Raw genomic sequence first — 19,234 nt, forward strand, 5'->3', positions numbered from 1 at the left:
TGCGCTGTTGTCATTGTTTTTCTTTATTTTGGGGTTGATCATTTGTTTGTATTAAGTGTTGGGCCAATCACGCAACTCATTTTAACACAGCCATCTAGTTTGTGTTTTAGTGGATGCTACACTGTTACAAGCACTTGGACTAGATCCTTGGTTAGTTCTCCAGCAGTCCTTTTCTTGTAGATGTTCAAACTGAGCATAAGTTATATCAAACCCACCAGTCACACCAATCCTGTTGATTGCATCAATGTCATCAATGGGGTGGAGAACTGCAAAGACCATGGGTACTGGCTTTCCTCCTCTGACCATATACAGACAGGTTATGAAACCTTTAGCCTCAGAAAAGAATGGAGTTATGCTCTCAAGTGTCCTTTTTTTCAGAGTGCAGGGCAATAGGGAAGAATGCCTGCTGTTAATATAGCAGATCTCTGCTCACAAAAACACCAGTTTAGCACAAAAGGGAATTATGTACCAATACAACTAGGTACTAGTGTTACTGTAAGAGTTGTTGTTCTCTTTTCTCAATAATCAGTATCAAAATCAGGATTTATCTAAATATTTATATTTGGACACGCACATTTTATATTTGCACTTTTTTTAAAAATCATGTTACATCCTATATTTTTTATAACTGTCTTATATTTATTATTCTATAATTATTATTTTAATATGTATATATATATATATATATATATATATATATATACATAGTTAATTAAAAAAAGGGAGAAAAAAGACAAGAAAAAATCAATAACATGAGGACATAGTATATGCAGAGTATTAATGAGATGCTCAGAGATGGAAAGAAAGAGTGGTTGTTTCACATTTCGAGCATAGCTCTTCTTCGGAAAGAGGAGACATAGGAAAGTCCAAAAGAAAAGAATCGCCAACAGTCCATGTGTAGTTACATTTTTTAAAAGACCAGAAGTAGATGGACAAAGAGAAAGTGCTTTCTGGGACAGGAGAGTGTGAGGAATGGTTGGTATCTGTGTGTATGTGTGGGTGTATCGTGGCATGTGTGTGTGTGTGTGGCAGTAACTGTGTGTGTGTGTGTGTGTGGTGGAAACTGTGTGTTAGCATATGTGTGTATGGTGTGTGTCCCACTCTCTCTGTGTCACTCTGTCTCTTGCTCTCTCTCTCTCTCTTTATATATATATATATATATATATATATATATATAGACATTAGATAGGGCATCTCTCTCTCTCTATATATATATAGAGAGAGAGAGAGAGCAAGAGAGAGAGGCACTAGGTAGGTCATCCAGCTGTAAAAACCAAGCATACAGTGGAACCTGGCATAGCCCTATTGCTTGCCAGCTTCTGTTAAGCCATCCAATCTGTACCAGCATGGAAAACAAGCTTTAAATGGTGATGATGATAATGTTCATTTTACCTGATCATACTATAGAATAAAGAAGTCACTGCCAATACCATCAAAAGAAAGCCAGAAAAGTTCATTAATGAAGCTTAGGATGACATGACATGTTTTTGACTTTAAATTACCCTTCCATGTGACCCAGTGCAATAAAATATGCAGGCACCTTGATAAATTATTACTTCCTACACACTGCTTCTGTTAATTTTTAATACTTAGCTCAAATATATCCATGGCTTTAAGGAGGGCAACATAAACATTATATCAGTGTGTGTGTGGGTGTGTTGAATCACAACATGGTTCTAATTACTAAAATAAGTCATAGGACATCACAGCTTACTGTTTTACTGATTAACTCACACACAGATACGGACACACAGAGTTAATGACTGCAATAACAATGACAAAATCTAACCGTTTCTTCTTCTGAATTTCATCCACTAAATGATTGATGTGATCCTCCATGAATTCTATCTTGTCATTCTTTCTAGCATGAGCCTTCTGAAGTTTGACAATCCTTTCAATAAGAACCTGTTTGTCAACTTCAACTTGCTCAGTAATGACAGGGTATTCCTGTAAAAAAAAATAAATAAAAGCAGAGGCTTACAACAGTGTAAGGTAACAAAGGAGACGAAAGAAAAAGGAAGAATTAAAGGGGAAAGATATTTTGTCTACTTCATAAACCAGAATACAATTATCAAGATCTATAGCCAACAGATCCAACTCACAATGAGTGACAGTGTGGTAAGTAGCTTGCTTACGAACCACATGGTTCCGGGTTCAGTCCACTGTGTGGCGCCTTGGGCAAGTGTCTTCTACTGTAGCCTCGGGCCGACCAAAGCCTTGTGAGTGGATTTGGTAGATGGAAACTGAAAGAAGCCCGTCGTATATATATATATATATATATATATATGTATGTGCGTGTGTATGTCCCCTCAACATCATTTGACAACTGATGCTGGTGTGTTTACGTCCCCATAACTTAGTGGTTCAGCAAAAGAGACTGATAGAATAAGTACTAGGCTTACAAAGAATAAGTCCTGGGGTTGATCTGCTTGACTTAAGGTCGTGCTCCAGCATGGCCACAGTCAAATGACAGAAACAAGTAAAAGAGAGAGCTAATATATAATTTATTAAGTGTGACAATGATAAATGATCCGCTGGATTTCAATGCTGGATTCAATTCCTCTCAGTAACAGCATTGAAGTAGAATCAAGCATCAGCCAAAAGGACTACATAGCAATATAAAGTGACAGATATATAGCAGCATGATTCAGTTAACATTTCTATTCAAAAGTATTGGGAATAAATAACTGGTTGGGAAACATAGCAGACATGAAGGCAAAGTAACTACCAATTTGAACTTCAGCCTCTTTACCTGGTCTGGGTTGCCATTTCTATGTATCACAGTTGACTGGACATTGTTATCGAGTGTATTTAGAGAGCCATTAGAGCTTGTACGAGAACCAAGACTTGTGCTATCTTTCTCTCCTGTGTTTTCATAGTTTTCAAGTTTCCGCCTTGTGAAAGTTAACTGCCTTGTCAAATCCTATTAGAAATGAAAGGAAAAGAAAAATCAAAAGATATTAAAAATGAAAAAAAAAAAAAAAAAAAAATCAAATACACAGAGAAAACAAGATATGGTAATATATATATATATATAATTTCTTGTAAAATAAAATATAAAGTTATCTATTATCAATGCAGATAACAGAGTTGCAATGGCTGAGTTGATAAGGAATTAGCTTTCCAATTAAATTCTAGTAAACAGTTCTCATCATTGGCATTGTAACACACCTAACTATTCTGGTTGAAAAGCAAGTAGAAAACAGAAAAATTCATGGGTTGAGCATCTATTTAACTAAAATCTGATATGCATTTATTGATTAGTTCCAGATCAGCCCTAACTGAACAAACATATATATGATCAAGAACATTCTAACCATGAACATCATGTCCTTTTCTCTGGTATTATGTATCTACGTGTGAGGGCACGTGGTTTAGTGGTTAGGATATTTGGCTCATGATCATAAGATTGTGAGTTTGATTCCTGGTGACGCGTTATGTCCTTGAGCAAGACACTTTATTTCACGTTGCTCTAGTCCACTCAGCTGGCAAAAATGAGTAGTACCTCTATTTAAAAAAAGGGCCAGCATTGTCCCACTCTGTGTCACGCTGAATCTCCCTGAGAACTACATTAAGGGTACACATGTCTGTGGAATGCTCAGCCACTCGCATGTTAATTTCACAAGCAAGCTGTTCCGTTGATCATAGCAGCTGGGACCCTCGTCGTCGTAACCGACGCTGTGCTCCATGTATCTATAGCTATATTATCCAATGTGCCCTTCCTTTTTAAAGCAATAGTAATTTGAAGATGATTTGGTGAGTATGTCTAGAAGATTAAACAACTACTTGGAAGCTATTATTGTCTTGTGAATTTAGTTGAGGTTTACAAAGAGTTGTTTTCTTTCTATTCATGTCACTTCCACTACCCACAAATGAATTTAAGAATTTCATTAGACACACTGTCATTACCATCATCATTATTCAATTTCTACTCTCCATTCTGGCATAGGTTGGACAGTTTGACCAGAACTGGTAAGGCCAAGGCCACACCAGGTTCCATTGTTTGGTCTGGCATGGTTTCTATGGACAGATGCCATTCCTAACACCAACTACTCAAAAGTACACTCTGTCGAGTGGTTAGCATTAGAAAGGCATCCAGCCATAGAAACCATGTCAGATAAGGTCTGGCGAGCTTTAGGCGGCGAGCTGGCAGAAATGTTAGCATGTCAGTTGAAATGCTTAGTGGTATTTCGTCTGCCGCTACATTCTGAGTTCAAATTCCGCTGAGGTCAACTTTGCCTTTCATCCTTTCGTGGTCGATTAAATAAGTACCAGTTACGCACTAGGGTTGATATATATTTCTTTATTGCCCACAAGGGGCTAAACATAGAGAGGACAAACAAGGACAGACAAAGGGATTAAGTCGATTACATCGACCCTAGTGTGAAACTGGTACTTTTATTTATCAACCCCGAAAGGATGAAAGGCAAAGTCGACCTCGGCGAATCGACTTAATCTGTTTGTCTGTCCTTGTTTGTCCTCTCTGTGTTTAGCCCCTTGTGGGTAGTAAAGAAATACGTATTTCGTCTGCCACTACATTCTGAGTTCAAATTCCGCCAAGGTCAACTTTGCCTTTCATCCTTTCGGGATCGACTAAATAAGTACCAGTTACATACTGGGTCGAGATAATCGATTTAATCCGTTTGTTTGTCCTTGTTTGTCCTCTCAGTGTGTAGTTCCTTGTGGGCAGTAAAGAAATAAGAAACCATGTCAAATAATTTCAGTCTTCCCTTGCCTGAGTGGCTTTTTCATTTTTAGTTTTTTAATTAATAAATTTAATAATTCCAGTGAAATAAAGATTAAACTGACAAAACCAAAATTTGAATTACAGCAGTTTAAGTTCCCAAACTGTTACTAACAATTTAAAATCTTTATGCTTTTGCTAACCTAACTGAATCAATGGGGATCTGAAATAATGGTGAATATTTTATAGAAGTTCCTAGCATAAGACATTTGGCAAATAAAGTAAACATTTAAACAGTTACAAGAAGATTATATTGCATAGATTTCAATATTGTAATTTAGCAACTCATGGCTCTATGATGAGGTCCCTGAATACCAACTTAATTTTTCACCCTAAAAGAAACTGATAAAAAGTAAGAAATGCCAATTAAACTTGGCAGATAAGAAGAAAGGAAACTGGCAGAGGATTACTTGAAGAATTAGAAAAGCACTCACAGAGTGCAGACCTCCGCCAAGCAGCTCATTTCCACCTATATAAATGCATGCTGAAAATCGCTGAATTTCCCACACCAACGCTGGCAAAAACATAACCTCCTTGGTGGGGTTAAAAAGAAAAATAACACAGCCATATGGTTAAAAAAAAAAACCCTTGAAAAACAGGAATCATATGAAGCAGTTATAATACATCAATGACAACAGCAAGCTAGTTTCACAGCGGCAGTGGAAGGAGCAAAGCTTGAGATTTTTTAGTCGATCCCAATAGTCAGGGCTTATCATGTCATCTTCTGCAGACCTCCGCCAAGCAGTTCATTTTAAGATAGATATGCGGATAAAATTACTAATAGAGAAACAAAAATAAACATTGGAAACAGCAATGCCATCATAGGTTATGTGGAAACGATGAACGGTTTTTTTTCAAGGGAGATAATCAAAGAATGTAAGATTGTAATACTTCATGTAAAGTAAATATAACAAATGAGAAATCTTTCTAGAATCCATAAAAATTTCCAAATCACTACCAAAATTTAATCATCTATTCCTTATGTCATTACCAACTTTTCCTGCAAGTTTCATCAAATACCATTCACAACTTTTTGAGTTATTTAGCACACAGACAGATAAATGGACAACCCAATGCCGATGAAAACATAATCTCCTTCCTTGGCGGAAGTAATAAGTGTTAACATTTTTAGGACTAAATACAGAAGAGAAAATGTAATTGAAATCAATTTTAATTCAGATTCTAGCTTACTTTAATGTTGTTGGTGTGTTTCCTTTTAAGGGTTCGTATATCATCTTTGGCTTCTTCAAGCTGTACTCCAAGTTCCTCCACTGGATAACAGGAAAAAAAAAAAATGTGCTTAACAATGATATCAAAAATTAAATTTGTCTTAATATTTAGATAAAATTACACAGTATAACATGCTTTTTGTCTTTAGATAGCAACTGTTATTTCCTATTTGCTTACTCCTATAAAGCATGAAAAAATGGCTAATATTTCCTTCAAACTTTACTTTTCTTACATCTATTCAAACCCCACCAAAAATTCCTCTCAACACATGGCTATCATACTCCCCGACTTCTCATCATCAGAGATGCACATATTGTCAGCCACTAAGAAAAGATGATAAGACTGGCAGTACCCCAGCATGGCTATAGCCTTTGGGCTGAGATGCACAAACGAATAAAAGAATATACACACACACACGTTTGTGTGTATATATAACAGCAATTAAAACTCTGCTTTACATATTGAGTACCTCTTCTTTGTGTGTGTGTGTGTGTGAGAGAGAGAGAGAAAGAGAGAGAGATCATTTCTACAGTTACTTTTCTATGCTTGCATGTATCTGCCGGAATTTATTGAGGCAGATTTTTATTGAAGATCAGAAAGGAATCTTTCAAAAGTATAACAAGTACAATTAGTTAAAAAATCTCTACAAACTAGATAGCTCTAATGACTACAGAAACTAAATCGATCATGATAAATTAAAAAGAAAACAAATTACACAAAAAAAAATTCTTCAAGAAAGGAAACAGAAACTCACCTGATTTACTTTTATCTGCTAGTTGTGTTGTAAGAGTAGTTGTTTCTTCCTGCCGTTTTTGTGTTTCTTCCTCCAAACTTTTATGCTAGGAAAGAACAAACCAAGTATGTTTTAGAAAGTTGTGTTACATGTTTTTTTAAATGGCTCCTTTATAGAACCAAGCTGTATCGGCCTTTGCCTTTCCCTTGCATAACACTGGTGATGTGGAGAGGGGAGGCCGGTATGCATGGGTGACTGCTGGTCTTCCATAAACAACCTTGCCCGGACTTGTGCCTGGGAGGGTAACTTTCTAGGCGCAATCCCATGGTCTGTCATGACCAAAGGGGGCCTCTCAACATTATGCATATTGATTAGTATTCATTTTTCATATATATTTGTGAATATATGTTGTTATTTGGAATGCCAACAGTCATACAATCTCCTGAAATATTTTTTGTATGCCTTGGCACATACTAGTCATATACAGAAAAAAAGTTTGATTCAAGTATGTCGTACTTTTGTTACATTTTTAATCTACTAGTTAACATAACTATCACTTAACCAATGATATACACCAACAAAAGTTTTAATTAAATTCTTCTTAGATGTCTTAGTTAAGCATTTTTCATTTTCAAATTTTACATGTCTATACCAATCATTTCAACTACATCAATTACCTGCTCCACTTTGTACCAAGGCACTCAGTAATACATATTTTTAAATATCAGATTTCTGGATCAGTTGTCTTGCCTACACCAATTAGCTATCTAGTCCAGGCAACATGATGGGTAAGATAGGGTGGGAGAGAGAGAGAGAGAGTATGTGTATGTGATAGATGGGAGAAATAAAGTGAGAGGAAAGGGTGGTTGGTGGAGAGAGATTCGAAAATAGATCCAAATCTCTCGTCACCACAGTTTTTATGTTTGCTTTGCCTAATTTGCATGAACTGGGTGAGTCTTCTCCAGTCCAGCAGCTCTCCTCTTATTGTGGTCCTGGTCATCTTCTTTCTGAGGTTCAGCCTCTTGAGATCAGTCATCAGTACTTTGTTCCATATCTTATTTGGTCTCATGCTTTCACAGATTCTATCCACTCAAAGTGTTCCACACTTTATACAACTGGCATTTTCCATACCATTTACACACAAACATACACATACATACAAAAATCTACTGCATAAAGATTCAAAAGTATTTACCAATTCTTGGCACTTTGTTTCTGATTCTTCAAGTTTAACCTTGATAACATTTAACTCTTCCTCTAACGAAAGCACCTATTAATAAAGAAATTGGATAAATTAATAAAGAAATTTAATAAATATTAATAAAGAAATTGAATAAAAAAAATTCTGTAGTAAGGTTTCCCGGAGACAATGGCAAATATTTGACATAAAAAAATTGGAAAAGTATTTGCATCTGCATGTTGTACAAGTGACCTTTTTTTTTTAAAAAAAAAGAAACCTTTTCGAGTTTATCAGTATTTATTTAACAAGAGTTGATGAATTAGTAGAACAAAAGACTTGATATTTTACAAAATTTGTAATACACCAAGATGGTCTTTTACTTTTGTATGATTTTGTTATGAGGCCTGTGCTTTTAATTTTTCTCAAAATTTCCAAGGCAGATTTGGGTAAGGAAGACAAAAAAAAAATGATGATTTAACCCTTTAGCATTCAGATTACTTTGTCAAATATAATGCTTATTTATTTACATTGTCTTGGATTAATCATGCATTATCTCATAGCTTTGATATTTCAATGATATGATTATTTAATTTTTAGACTGACATTGTAGGGTAGGTACTAGAGGCCAGATCTGGCTGATTTCAACATAAAACAGGTAGAATACTTTGGCTGGATATGGCCAGCTTCAATGCTAAAAAGTTAAGGGTTATTGTCAGACCAAGGACATAGTCCAGACACTTGCAACAAAGCGGACTCCCCAATAGATTAAATGATTTTGGAAAGAAATGACCCATTGTAGAATTAGAAGCTCTTTGCAATAGTGAAATCAATTAAAAAATGCAACAAAATCCTATGGAGATAAAAAATTGAAATAGGTTACAAATCAATAAACAGAAATTGTTCTCTATGATAGTCAACCTAAATCTGTTATCAAAAATATTAAACTGTGTCACTGAAGGCTACAGCTCTCTGTGTTCTCATACAAAATACAATACTGACTAGGAAGACAGGATTTGGCTGTAGTTGCCTTAAATGGAATTTTCTCAATTGCTAAAGACAACAAATTAATGCCAAATGGATAGATAAATAAAACAAAGAATATTCATGAAGAGACAAGATAGGTAGGCTTAAATAGACAAATTGCTTATTCATATAGATATGATTGTAATGACTTATTAAGACAATGTGCTTCAGATAAAATACTATGTCTGATATATGTATGTAAGGGCAAAATCTAACTTTATCAAAATTACAACTGGCCAACTTATACTATCAGTAAAAACTTTGATATTGTAGGTTGAAAATCAATTACTAAAATGGAAAAGTCTTACATGTGACTATAGTTGATGAGTTTATGCAACAACCTTTCACATTTGCCTTAAGGAAAGCAAATGATATTGGAAATTTACAATAGTTTGACATTTGCCTAAGTGAAATTGGCAAAGTCATTAATAGGTTGTCCAGGATATTGTTTCCATCATCATCATCTCCATCACCATCATCATTTAACATAGTTTGCCATGCTGGTATGGGTTGCACGGTCTGACCAGAGCTGGCAAGCCGGAGAGCTGCACCAAGTTACAGTCTGATTTAGCCTACTTTCAATGGCTGGATGCCCTTCCTAATGCCAACCACTTTATGGTGAGTTGGGTGCTTTTTACATGACACCACCACAGGTGCTTTAATGTGGCATCAGCAAAGGTGTTATTGGATGGTGCTGGCATGGGAGCTTCTTATATTGTGTTAGCATGGGTGCTTTTTACATGGCACCAATTTGTTCTGTGTATATTTTTGCAGTTCATAATTTTAGAGCCAATAAAATTCTTTTACTCCACTTCCAGCCTTCTCCTTTTTCATAATTTCAGGCCACTATTTTCCATTGCAATAACTAGTACCTGTATTTCCCAGACTTAAGAGAATTAAGTTCAATTTATTGTTCTCATCTATCTAAGAGATTTTTCAAACTAGATAATGAATTTATGAAAGGCTTCTGTAAAATCATGCTTAGACAGATTGATTCTTACTGGTGACAAAGCTGAATATAGTATCTTCTGAAAAGTTAAAATTGGCGTAATTTGTAATTTCAAAGAATCGATATCTATTTCACATGTAAGCATTGTTGACTCATAAAGACATTTTATACCCTTTTAATAATAAATAGGAGGTTGATAGTACTAACAATAAGAAAGTGCAATACAATTTTTGTGCTTGGAAAGTAGCTGTTATTTCCTATTTACTTGTCCCTAGAAAGTATGGAAAACGGCTAATATTTCCTTCAAACTTTGCTTTTTTTACATTCATTCAAGCCCCAAAGAGTCCCTCTTAACACATAGCTGTCATCAGAGATGCACATATTGTCAGACACTAAGAGATATGCTCAAGTGGTTGAGCAGAATATTTGCTATAATGATATTTTTGCTTTAGCAACTCAGCACTGAATATACTTCAAATGTAATGGAAAATAGGTCAGTTTCAAAACATTGATGTTGAGGTCACAAAAGCAAAGTTTGAATGGAATAATAGTGATTTCCTTTGATTTCTAGATAGATGGAAATAGAAAACACTTACTGACCAAAGACAGTAAAAAAATAAAATTTTGTTATACAACATCAGGTGTAGTGTGCAAGAGAGAAGACTGCACTGGTATGGCCATATAATCCATATGATTGAGGACAGTTGCATCAAGAGGAGCTGATCTCTAATTGTAGATGAAACATACGGAAGGGTAGACCCTGAAGGATCTACCAATGATGGGACTCACAGAGGGAATGACAGGGGACCGAGACTTCTGCAGTTTGTCATGGTTGAAAAGACATGCCAAGCTAAGTAAAAGCATGGTTACCTTTGCATCCAGGCTTGTCCCTTACAATCCTCTCTAGCTGAGCATCCCTAATCTTTCTGGCTCGTAAGTGCTGGTGCCACATAAAAAACACTCGTATAGGTGCTGTGTAAAAGCCCTCACTACACCCTGTGAAGTAGTTGGTATTAGGAAGGGCATCCAGCCATAAAAACCAAGCCAAAACAGACATGGAGCCTGAAGAGCCCTTCAGCTGATCAGCTTTTGTCAAACCATCCAGTCCATACCAACATGGAAAATGGACATTAAATGACGATAAGGTAATTTTAGAATATCCAATACTGTATTCCTTCCTTGAACTATATATATATATATATATATACTTTATTCAAAAGCCATTAAAAGAGATTGTAAATCAATGAAAACTAACCAAATTTTCCCCAAAAAAACAAAATCTAGTGCTAGCTTTTGTATGTTCCTTACTAAAATCAACAGGTTTGCATACACAACAATTATTAGATTATTACAGTAAGAACTCAAGGGAGGAAAGTCATTCAGGCATTAGTCTAGCTGGTTGTTAATTTGTGCTCTGAATTCAGATCTTGTCAAATTGCGATGTTCCACAAAGTCAGTGAAATAAATAAACAGAAATAAAGTGGATCAGGAGTTTGAAACCTTGACCCATATCAAAGTAAATCTAATGTGAGAGTCACTAACAAGTGATTGAATAGCCAATATAATGCAATAGCAAGGGAAAACAAAACAAGCTTACTTTATTATTCACAGTTATATTTTCAGACTGCAGGTGAGCATTCTTTGCACTCAAATTAGCAGTCAATTCCAGTAGCTCAGATTCCCGCACCTTACATGATTCAATATCTGTTTTTATGTCAGTGCATTGCTGACTCTGTTCTGAAAGTTTATCCTGCATTGCAGATAATTCCTCTTGATTCCTGTAAAATATGATGAAGATTGCAAAACCAAATTAAAATAATATATTTACAAATATATTTATACATACATACATACATATTTACAAACACACACACACACACACATACATATATACAAACACACACACACACACACACATACATATATACATACATACATACATACACACATACATATATACATACATACATACACACATACATACATACATATATATATATATATATATATATATATATGTATATATATAGTTATTTCGATCTTGAAAGGATGGACTTGGTGCAAACTTAACTGTATCTATTATTATTATTATTATTATTATTATTAATATTAATAGTAATTTTTATTAACTTTTATAGCTTTAGAATTTTATGAACTGAACCATGGTTTTAATTATGGTTTTAATTATTATTTTTCATCTCCCTATGTGTTAGTTTTTTTTTTTTTTTAATTTTTTTTTTTTTAAAACTATTAGCCAAATATGTATAATATCGGTACTTATTAATATTAATATATACACTGATATATATTTTGTTTTATTTTGTTCTGTTTACCTTCCTTTATTGTACCAATGAGTATTATATTATATAAGTGTAGCATTATGATGTATAAGTTTTTATATTTTACATTTTTATATTTTTATATTTATATGTATATGGTTATATAATATTTTTCACAATTATAACAAATTTAATTTAATTCTCTGAAGAGGCCGTGGGGCATCCTTGTTAATGCCTCATTTATACCTGCCTTTATGGCTTATAGGTTAAATGAGGTATGACTGCCCTCACTGCCGAAACAGCTGTCAGTTTTGATTTAATTGCATATTATATTTGAAATTTTTTACTTATATCTCTTTATCTTTTTACTATTACTGTATATCTCATTTTGTATAATGCCTTTACTCATATGTAATGGTGTATTAAAGTATTGATTGGGTATCATCGGATAGTTGATGTTTTATTGATTTAAGTATGTTTCTCCATTCTCTAATTTTGTAATATTAATTTACGGTAATATTATTACCTTTACCATATAATACAATAGATGAACTGATTGTTTGACAATTTTTAACATCTATGTATTAATCTTGTTGGGTACCTATCTGGCAGTATATGGATATATATTATCCCATGGTGGGTTGAATTTTCAACCCCTATCTCATTTTATAATATATATATATATATATATATATATATTAGATTCAGATGAACATGGTACTTAAGTTAAAGGCACCAGAATTTGGTATGGTATTATCCATATAAATCAAATGGGGTGATTATATGTAGCATGAAATGATTGTACTACACTACCTTGTTAAACAGAAATTATTTTTATTTAATGAAAATTTAATAAAATCTAATCATAAGTGAAATTATGCTAAATACAACTAAATTGAAAACCTTTTCCCCCTGGCTATATTGACAATTCTGAAAACTTTTGGGTGTGAATTTTACAAGAGTAGAAGCTTTTTTTTTAACAAATTTTATCCTGAAAATCATCTGCATAAATTACACAGGTATGCAAATTACATGGGTTTTTACAGTATTTAACATGGTCCTTAAACAAAAGGACATGTAGAATATGCTACTTTTGCTATAAGGAAGCAACAACAGGCACTAAACATACACATATACTATATATATGCAAGACAAATTATGTTTGTAAGTATGCATACATGTAAGTGATGGACAGTCAGACAAATAGAGAAAGAAACAGTAATATTTTTTTTTTTTACATACTGGTCATAACTGCTTTTAATATCTTGTAATTCTAGAAGCTTTGTCTTCAATTCTTTTATTCTTGCTTTCTGGTTTTGAAGAACATCTTTAAACTTTGATAGCGTGTCTTCTTTGTCTCTGCATTCATCTTCCAAGCATATAATCTAGTAAATAGATTGAAGAAGAAACAGTCTAGGAAAAAATATTCATTTTGATACAGAATCTACAGAAATCATAGCATAATTTTGTTGCAATATTTATAGACTTTTCAATTTTTCTGTAATACACAGTTTTACCTCTATTTTCCTCTGTAATTTGAAATCTTTTCTCTTTGACTGGTTTCAGTCACTGAATTGCAACTAATCTCAGGATTTAGTTAAAAAAGAGTTTAGTTTAAAAAAATCAACATAAGTACTTAATTTTTGAAGTCTGGTAATTATTCCATTGTGCCAAATGCTAAGTTACAGGCAGAAACAAACCAATATTGGTTGTCAAATGCAGGGAAGGGAGACAAACATAAACACACACACACACACACATATGACAGGGTTCCACACAGTTCCTGCTTAGCAAATTCACTCACAATGCATTGGTCAGCCCAGGGCTATAGTAGACAATTGCCCGGTGTGCCATGCAGTGGGATTGAACCCAAAACCATAAGGTTGCAAAGTGAGCTTCTTAACCACACAATGAAGTGTGTTCATAAAAGTTATAATGGTAGAAATGTTTGACCCATTTGCTCATCTAGATGCCGGTCATTGACAAGGAAGAAATAAAAGACCAACCACTGTATCTTGATTAGAAATACAATACAACATCATTATCATTGTATAACTTATCTAGTAATTTAATAACAATCTCGTTGGACTTAAAGAATTTGTAACAGAAAGATTTACAAGACTATATTTTCCTTGTATAGTGGTTGTTATCGAAGCTTATTTATGTCTTGAGTGATAAATAGCTGCAAGTAGATTTCTAAGGACAGGTCTTTACAGATAAGTCACTTAAAAATATCTTAGTAAATAATCCCAGTTAAATGAAATCTTCAAGTAAACATTTGATATGCAATTCAGTTTAGGCAGCTTTGCAAGGTTCATGTGTTGAAGCATATTCTGTTGTGTCTGGGGAGAGTCATTCTGTTTTAATGCCTTATAATTTAACACACTCACTGGTAAAATTTCCACTCATTTCTCTTTCTCTTTTTTTCTCTTTTATTTGTTTCAGTCATTTGACTGAGGCTATGCTGGAGCACTGCCCTTAGTCAAGCAAATCGACCCCAGCACTTATTCTTTGGAAGCCAAGTACTTATTCTATCGGTCACTTTTGCCGAACCGCTAACTTACGGGGACGTAAACACACCAGCATCGGTTGTCAAGAGATGTTGGGGGGACAAACACAGACACACAAACATATACACACACATAAATATATATATACATATATATGACGGGCTTCTTTCAGTTTCCGTTTACCAAATCCACTCACATGGCTTTGGTCGGCCTGAGGCTATAGTAGAAGACACTTGCCCAAGGTGCCACACAATGGGAATGAACCCAGAACCATGTGGTTGGTAAGCAAGCTACTTACCACACAGCCACTCCTGCACCTAATTTATTTTCTAAACTTTTCATTGCATCTTGCAACCTTTCCAATAGTTGTTGAGAGTCAACAACTATTGAAATGTTTGCAAGATGCGATGAAAATTTTAGAAAAATAAATAAGTCAATGAGTGGAAATTTTACCGGTGAATGTGTTAAATTATAAGGCACTAAAAGAGAATGACTCTCCCCAGACATTTCACAAACTGTTATCATCATCATTTGACATCTGTATTCCATGCTGGCATAGGTTGGATGGTTTGACAGGATCCAGTGAGATGTGGGGTTGTGGCATGCTCCAATGTCAGCTTTGGCATGGTTTCAACATTTGGATGCCATTCCTAATGCCAACCACATTACATTGTGTACTGCATATTTCTTTTTGTGCCACCAGCACTAGTGAGATCACCAAGTAACTTGCAAGACAACAAATGAACAGTAAAAAAGGGAAAAGGAAAAAGCTCCCTTTTGACTAAATGGGGGTGAGGGTAGCATCTGAGATGGAAAGGGCAGATGGTTCTATGCTGGGTGTTGAGGTGCTGAAGATTGATGGAGAAGGCAGCGAACTGGCAGAATCGTTAGCACGCCGGGCGAAATGCGTAGCTGTACTTCATCTGCCGTTACGTTCTGAGTTCAAATTCCACTGAGGTCGACTTTGCCTTTCATCCTTTTGGGGTCGATAAATTAAGTACCAGTTACGCACTGGGGGCGATGTAATCGACTTAATCCGTTTGTCTGTCCTTATTTGTCCCCTCTATGTTTAGCCCCTTGTGGGCAATAAAGAAATAAGATTGATGGAGAAACAAGTCTATAGACAAGATACAAGGTTATTCCACATTATATAAATCAGTGGGGAGGAGTAAAAGGAGAGAAGATAGAGATGGTGGTGACAAGATCAAAAATTGTTTAAGCAGGCTGACATTGGCTTCATGAAATTATTTTTAGTCTTCAAAAGTTGATTAGCTTGCTGATTCTCTTCATTAAGATATGTTTATCTCAATGTCATGAGATAGCACAAAAGTAGAGTAATTAGACAAAATAAGAGACACAGAACCAGTTTATATATTCATTTATAACTACACAGCAGTCTTTTATCTCTACTAGTATTGGTTATAATGGATTTTGCAAATAAGGATAATTGTTTATAACTGCTAAATATGAATCTCTAAAATATTTCACACTGCTTCCTTCATTTAGCTTACAAGAGCAGGCTAAAAAGTACATAAGTTGACTATGAAGGAGTGATGTGAGAGCTGTGAAATCTTGCATGCTTTAATTTCAACTCATCTTATTAATAACTAGATTGTTTCTTTCCAGATTAACTGACATCTGACAGTTCAAAGAAGACTTCAAGAGTAACTTGAAATGACTTCTCTTGAAAATGGACAAAATTTGGCATCATGATGTTATCAAATACCTTCAGAAAAAAGGGTTTAGCTCACAAGGACATTCATACTGAGATGGTTACTACATTAGGGGATGATGCTCCAATTTATCAACAGTGCAAAAGTGGGGAGCTGAATTTAGGAGGGAAAGGGAGAGTCCTGAAGATGACCCAAGGTCTGGAAGTCCTACAACAGCCACTGCCAAGGAAAAACTTTTCAGCCAACCCTAAAAAATATCAAAGATGAATTTTATATGGTAGACTACCTAAGAAGTTCTTACAATAGGTGCTTCTCCATGGGTGCTGGGATTGGATAAAGGATCTCAGTAGTGAAAAAATTGCATTTATTGTTATAGCTTTTGAAATATATTGTGTTATGGTCTCATATTATGTTTATGGATAGTGTGATTTATACACTTGCTTCCCAATTGCATGGTTTTTGTATTCTGTCCCGATGCTCAATACCTTTGGAAAATGTCCTGGGCTGACCAAAACCTTGTTAATAGACTTGGTAAATGGAAACTGAAAGAAGCCTATTGTGAGTGGGAGTGAGTGTGTATGTGAGAGAGAGTATGTGTGTGTATGTGAGAGAGAGAGTGTGTGTGTCTGTGTGTGTGTGTGCCCTTGCCTAGACATTGCATGATGGTTATAAACGAGCATCACCATTATACGAGTGAAGTAGTTTATTTCAAGTCTTCTGTGAGAAACATGTTTAGCCACAGAGAAATTTTTACCTTGTTTGGAAACAGGTAAAGCTTGGCAACAGAGAGAAGCATCCAACCATAGAAAATCTGTTGAATTCCATCTGACCCATGTAAGCATGGGAAAGTGGTCATTAAAATGATGACGACGGTAATGACAATGACAAGAACAACGATGACAACATTGTCAATGATAATGAGGTGTAGAATCAGGGTAGTGGACTGAAAAATTTTGGTAATCACTGGTCTGCTGTGTATGTAATGGTAAAGACCATAGAATAGTAGTAAATTCTAACTTCATGACAAACTTGTATTTCAAGTTCTTCAGGAGGCACTGGGAAATTAAATTTCATCTGCTTTTGTATTGAGATGCATCTTGGATATAAAGTGGAATGACCAAGTCACCAACACTGAAGTTCTCAACCATGCCAAGACACCCAGCACATTCATCCTGCTCCAGCAGCGCTGTGTGCACTGGCTTGGTTATGTATATCGTATACTGGACAAGAAGATCCCCAAAGACTTCCTGCGTGGGAAATTGGCCACCAGCACAAGAGCATGAGGATGACCTCATCTTCATTTCAAAGATGTCTGCAAGAAAGATATGGTCAATAGATCTGGATGTCCTGAGGAGGAAGTCACAAAATGGTTGTGCATGCTGGAGACAAATACTGCACAAGGGGATGGAGTGAGGGGATAAGAAACTGGAATTTGCCACCAAAGAAAATTGTGCTCAAAGAAAGGAAAAGTCAGCAGCATCGTTACAGAGTTTCTTCAAATGCAGTTGTTGCATGTGAGACTTCCACACCTCTGTGGGCCTGTAAAGCGACAGCTGATGCTGCACCACCATCAGCAGCTGATACAAATTCCCCAGGTACAGATCCATGGTCTGTCAAGACCAACGGATGCCTATCTATCCCTGAATACCACTACAGTAGATTTAAAGAGGAGTGATGTCCAATTCTACTTCACATCAAACGGGGGTGCTGGACTAATAAAAAGCTAAGGAACACTTTATTTGATAATGCCTTGACAAAAATCCCTTGAGTGTTCATAGTAGATGATGAGAATAGGTGATTTTGATAGAAAATTTCTTTTACTTGTTTCAGTCATTGGACTGTGGCCAAGCTAGAGCACTGCTCAAAGGCTTTAGTTGAACCAATCAACCTCAGTACTTATTTTTAAGTCTGGTGCTTATTCTGTTAGTCTCTTTTGCCAAATTGCTAAGTTACAGGGATGTAAACAAACCAACACCAGTTGTCAAATGGTGATGGGGGACAAATACAAAAATATACACATTTAGATATATACACGCACATATATACATATATGACAGGCTTCTTTGAGTTTCCTTCTACCAAATCCACTCAGAAGGCTTTGGTCAACCCTAGTTTGTAATAGTAGAAGACACTTGCCCAAGGTGCCACCCAATGGGACTGAACACAAAACCAAATGGTTTGGAAACAAGCTTTTTAACCACACAGCTACATTGATAAACATATAGATAAATGTTAGAAACTATAAAGATACATGTTATTACTGAGTTTTTTTTTTATTAGCAACATCATAAGATTTGAATAGTTTAAGGTGAACAGAGGGTGTATCAGTTGATACTTTTCTCCTCTGTTTTGGTTTCTATTTTCTCTTAAATCTTCGTCTGTAATTATTGCGATATCTGCGATTGACAGTTTTCATTGTCAACTATGTATGATTCAACTAGGTCAGCCTTTCATCAGACGAAAATAGTTCATAAACATACATGGAAATAAATAGAAGAGACTAATGGGAACATGACAGAAGACAATGACATGAGAGTATGGAGAAAGAGGAGATATGTGGATAGAAGGGAAGGTAAAGAGGAGAGAAAATTGTTGGGAGATTGGATAGAAAAAGAGATAGGAAAGTAGAGTGGAATAATTGAAAGAGAAAGAGAGACTGAAAGGGAGAAAGTGAAGATCAAGAAAGGGAGACAAGAATAAAGAGTGAAAATAGGAAGGGTGGGGAAGAAGGCAAAAATAGAAAAAAGGAATAGAGTGATTGAAAGAGGAACTATGATTAGGGAGAGAGAGAGAGAGTGGGAAGGGAGAATTGCTAATTTGTGACAATTAATGAAACAAACACGCACACATATATATAGATGCATATATATGTGAGGACGCATAGCCTAGTAGTTAGGATGTTGCACTCCCGAT

At 35.2% G+C, this 19,234-nt stretch overlaps 1 protein-coding gene across 5 annotated transcripts in view; it reads right to left on the bottom strand.

Annotated features, from left to right (window-relative positions):
- Positions 1-19,234, bottom strand: part of LOC115218917 (coiled-coil domain-containing protein 186) — a 145,129-nt gene that overhangs the window by 29,369 nt on the left and 96,526 nt on the right. For all 5 annotated transcript variants that reach the window (XM_036508997.1, XM_036508996.1, XM_036508995.1 and 2 more), the window contains exons 10-16: positions 13,381-13,523; positions 11,457-11,637; positions 7,903-7,977; positions 6,729-6,813; positions 5,936-6,015; positions 2,753-2,923; positions 1,790-1,947 (exon numbers count right to left, since the gene is read on the bottom strand). In XM_036508997.1, coding sequence (XP_036364890.1) covers positions 1,790-1,947; positions 2,753-2,923; positions 5,936-6,015; positions 6,729-6,813; positions 7,903-7,977; positions 11,457-11,637; positions 13,381-13,523 — 893 coding nt within the window. The remainder of the gene's footprint in view (positions 1-1,789; positions 1,948-2,752; positions 2,924-5,935; positions 6,016-6,728; positions 6,814-7,902; positions 7,978-11,456; positions 11,638-13,380; positions 13,524-19,234) is intronic.

Source organism: Octopus sinensis, linkage group LG14 (genome assembly GCF_006345805.1).
Source record: "Octopus sinensis linkage group LG14, ASM634580v1, whole genome shotgun sequence".
Lineage (NCBI taxonomy): Eukaryota > Metazoa > Mollusca > Cephalopoda > Octopoda > Octopodidae > Octopus > Octopus sinensis.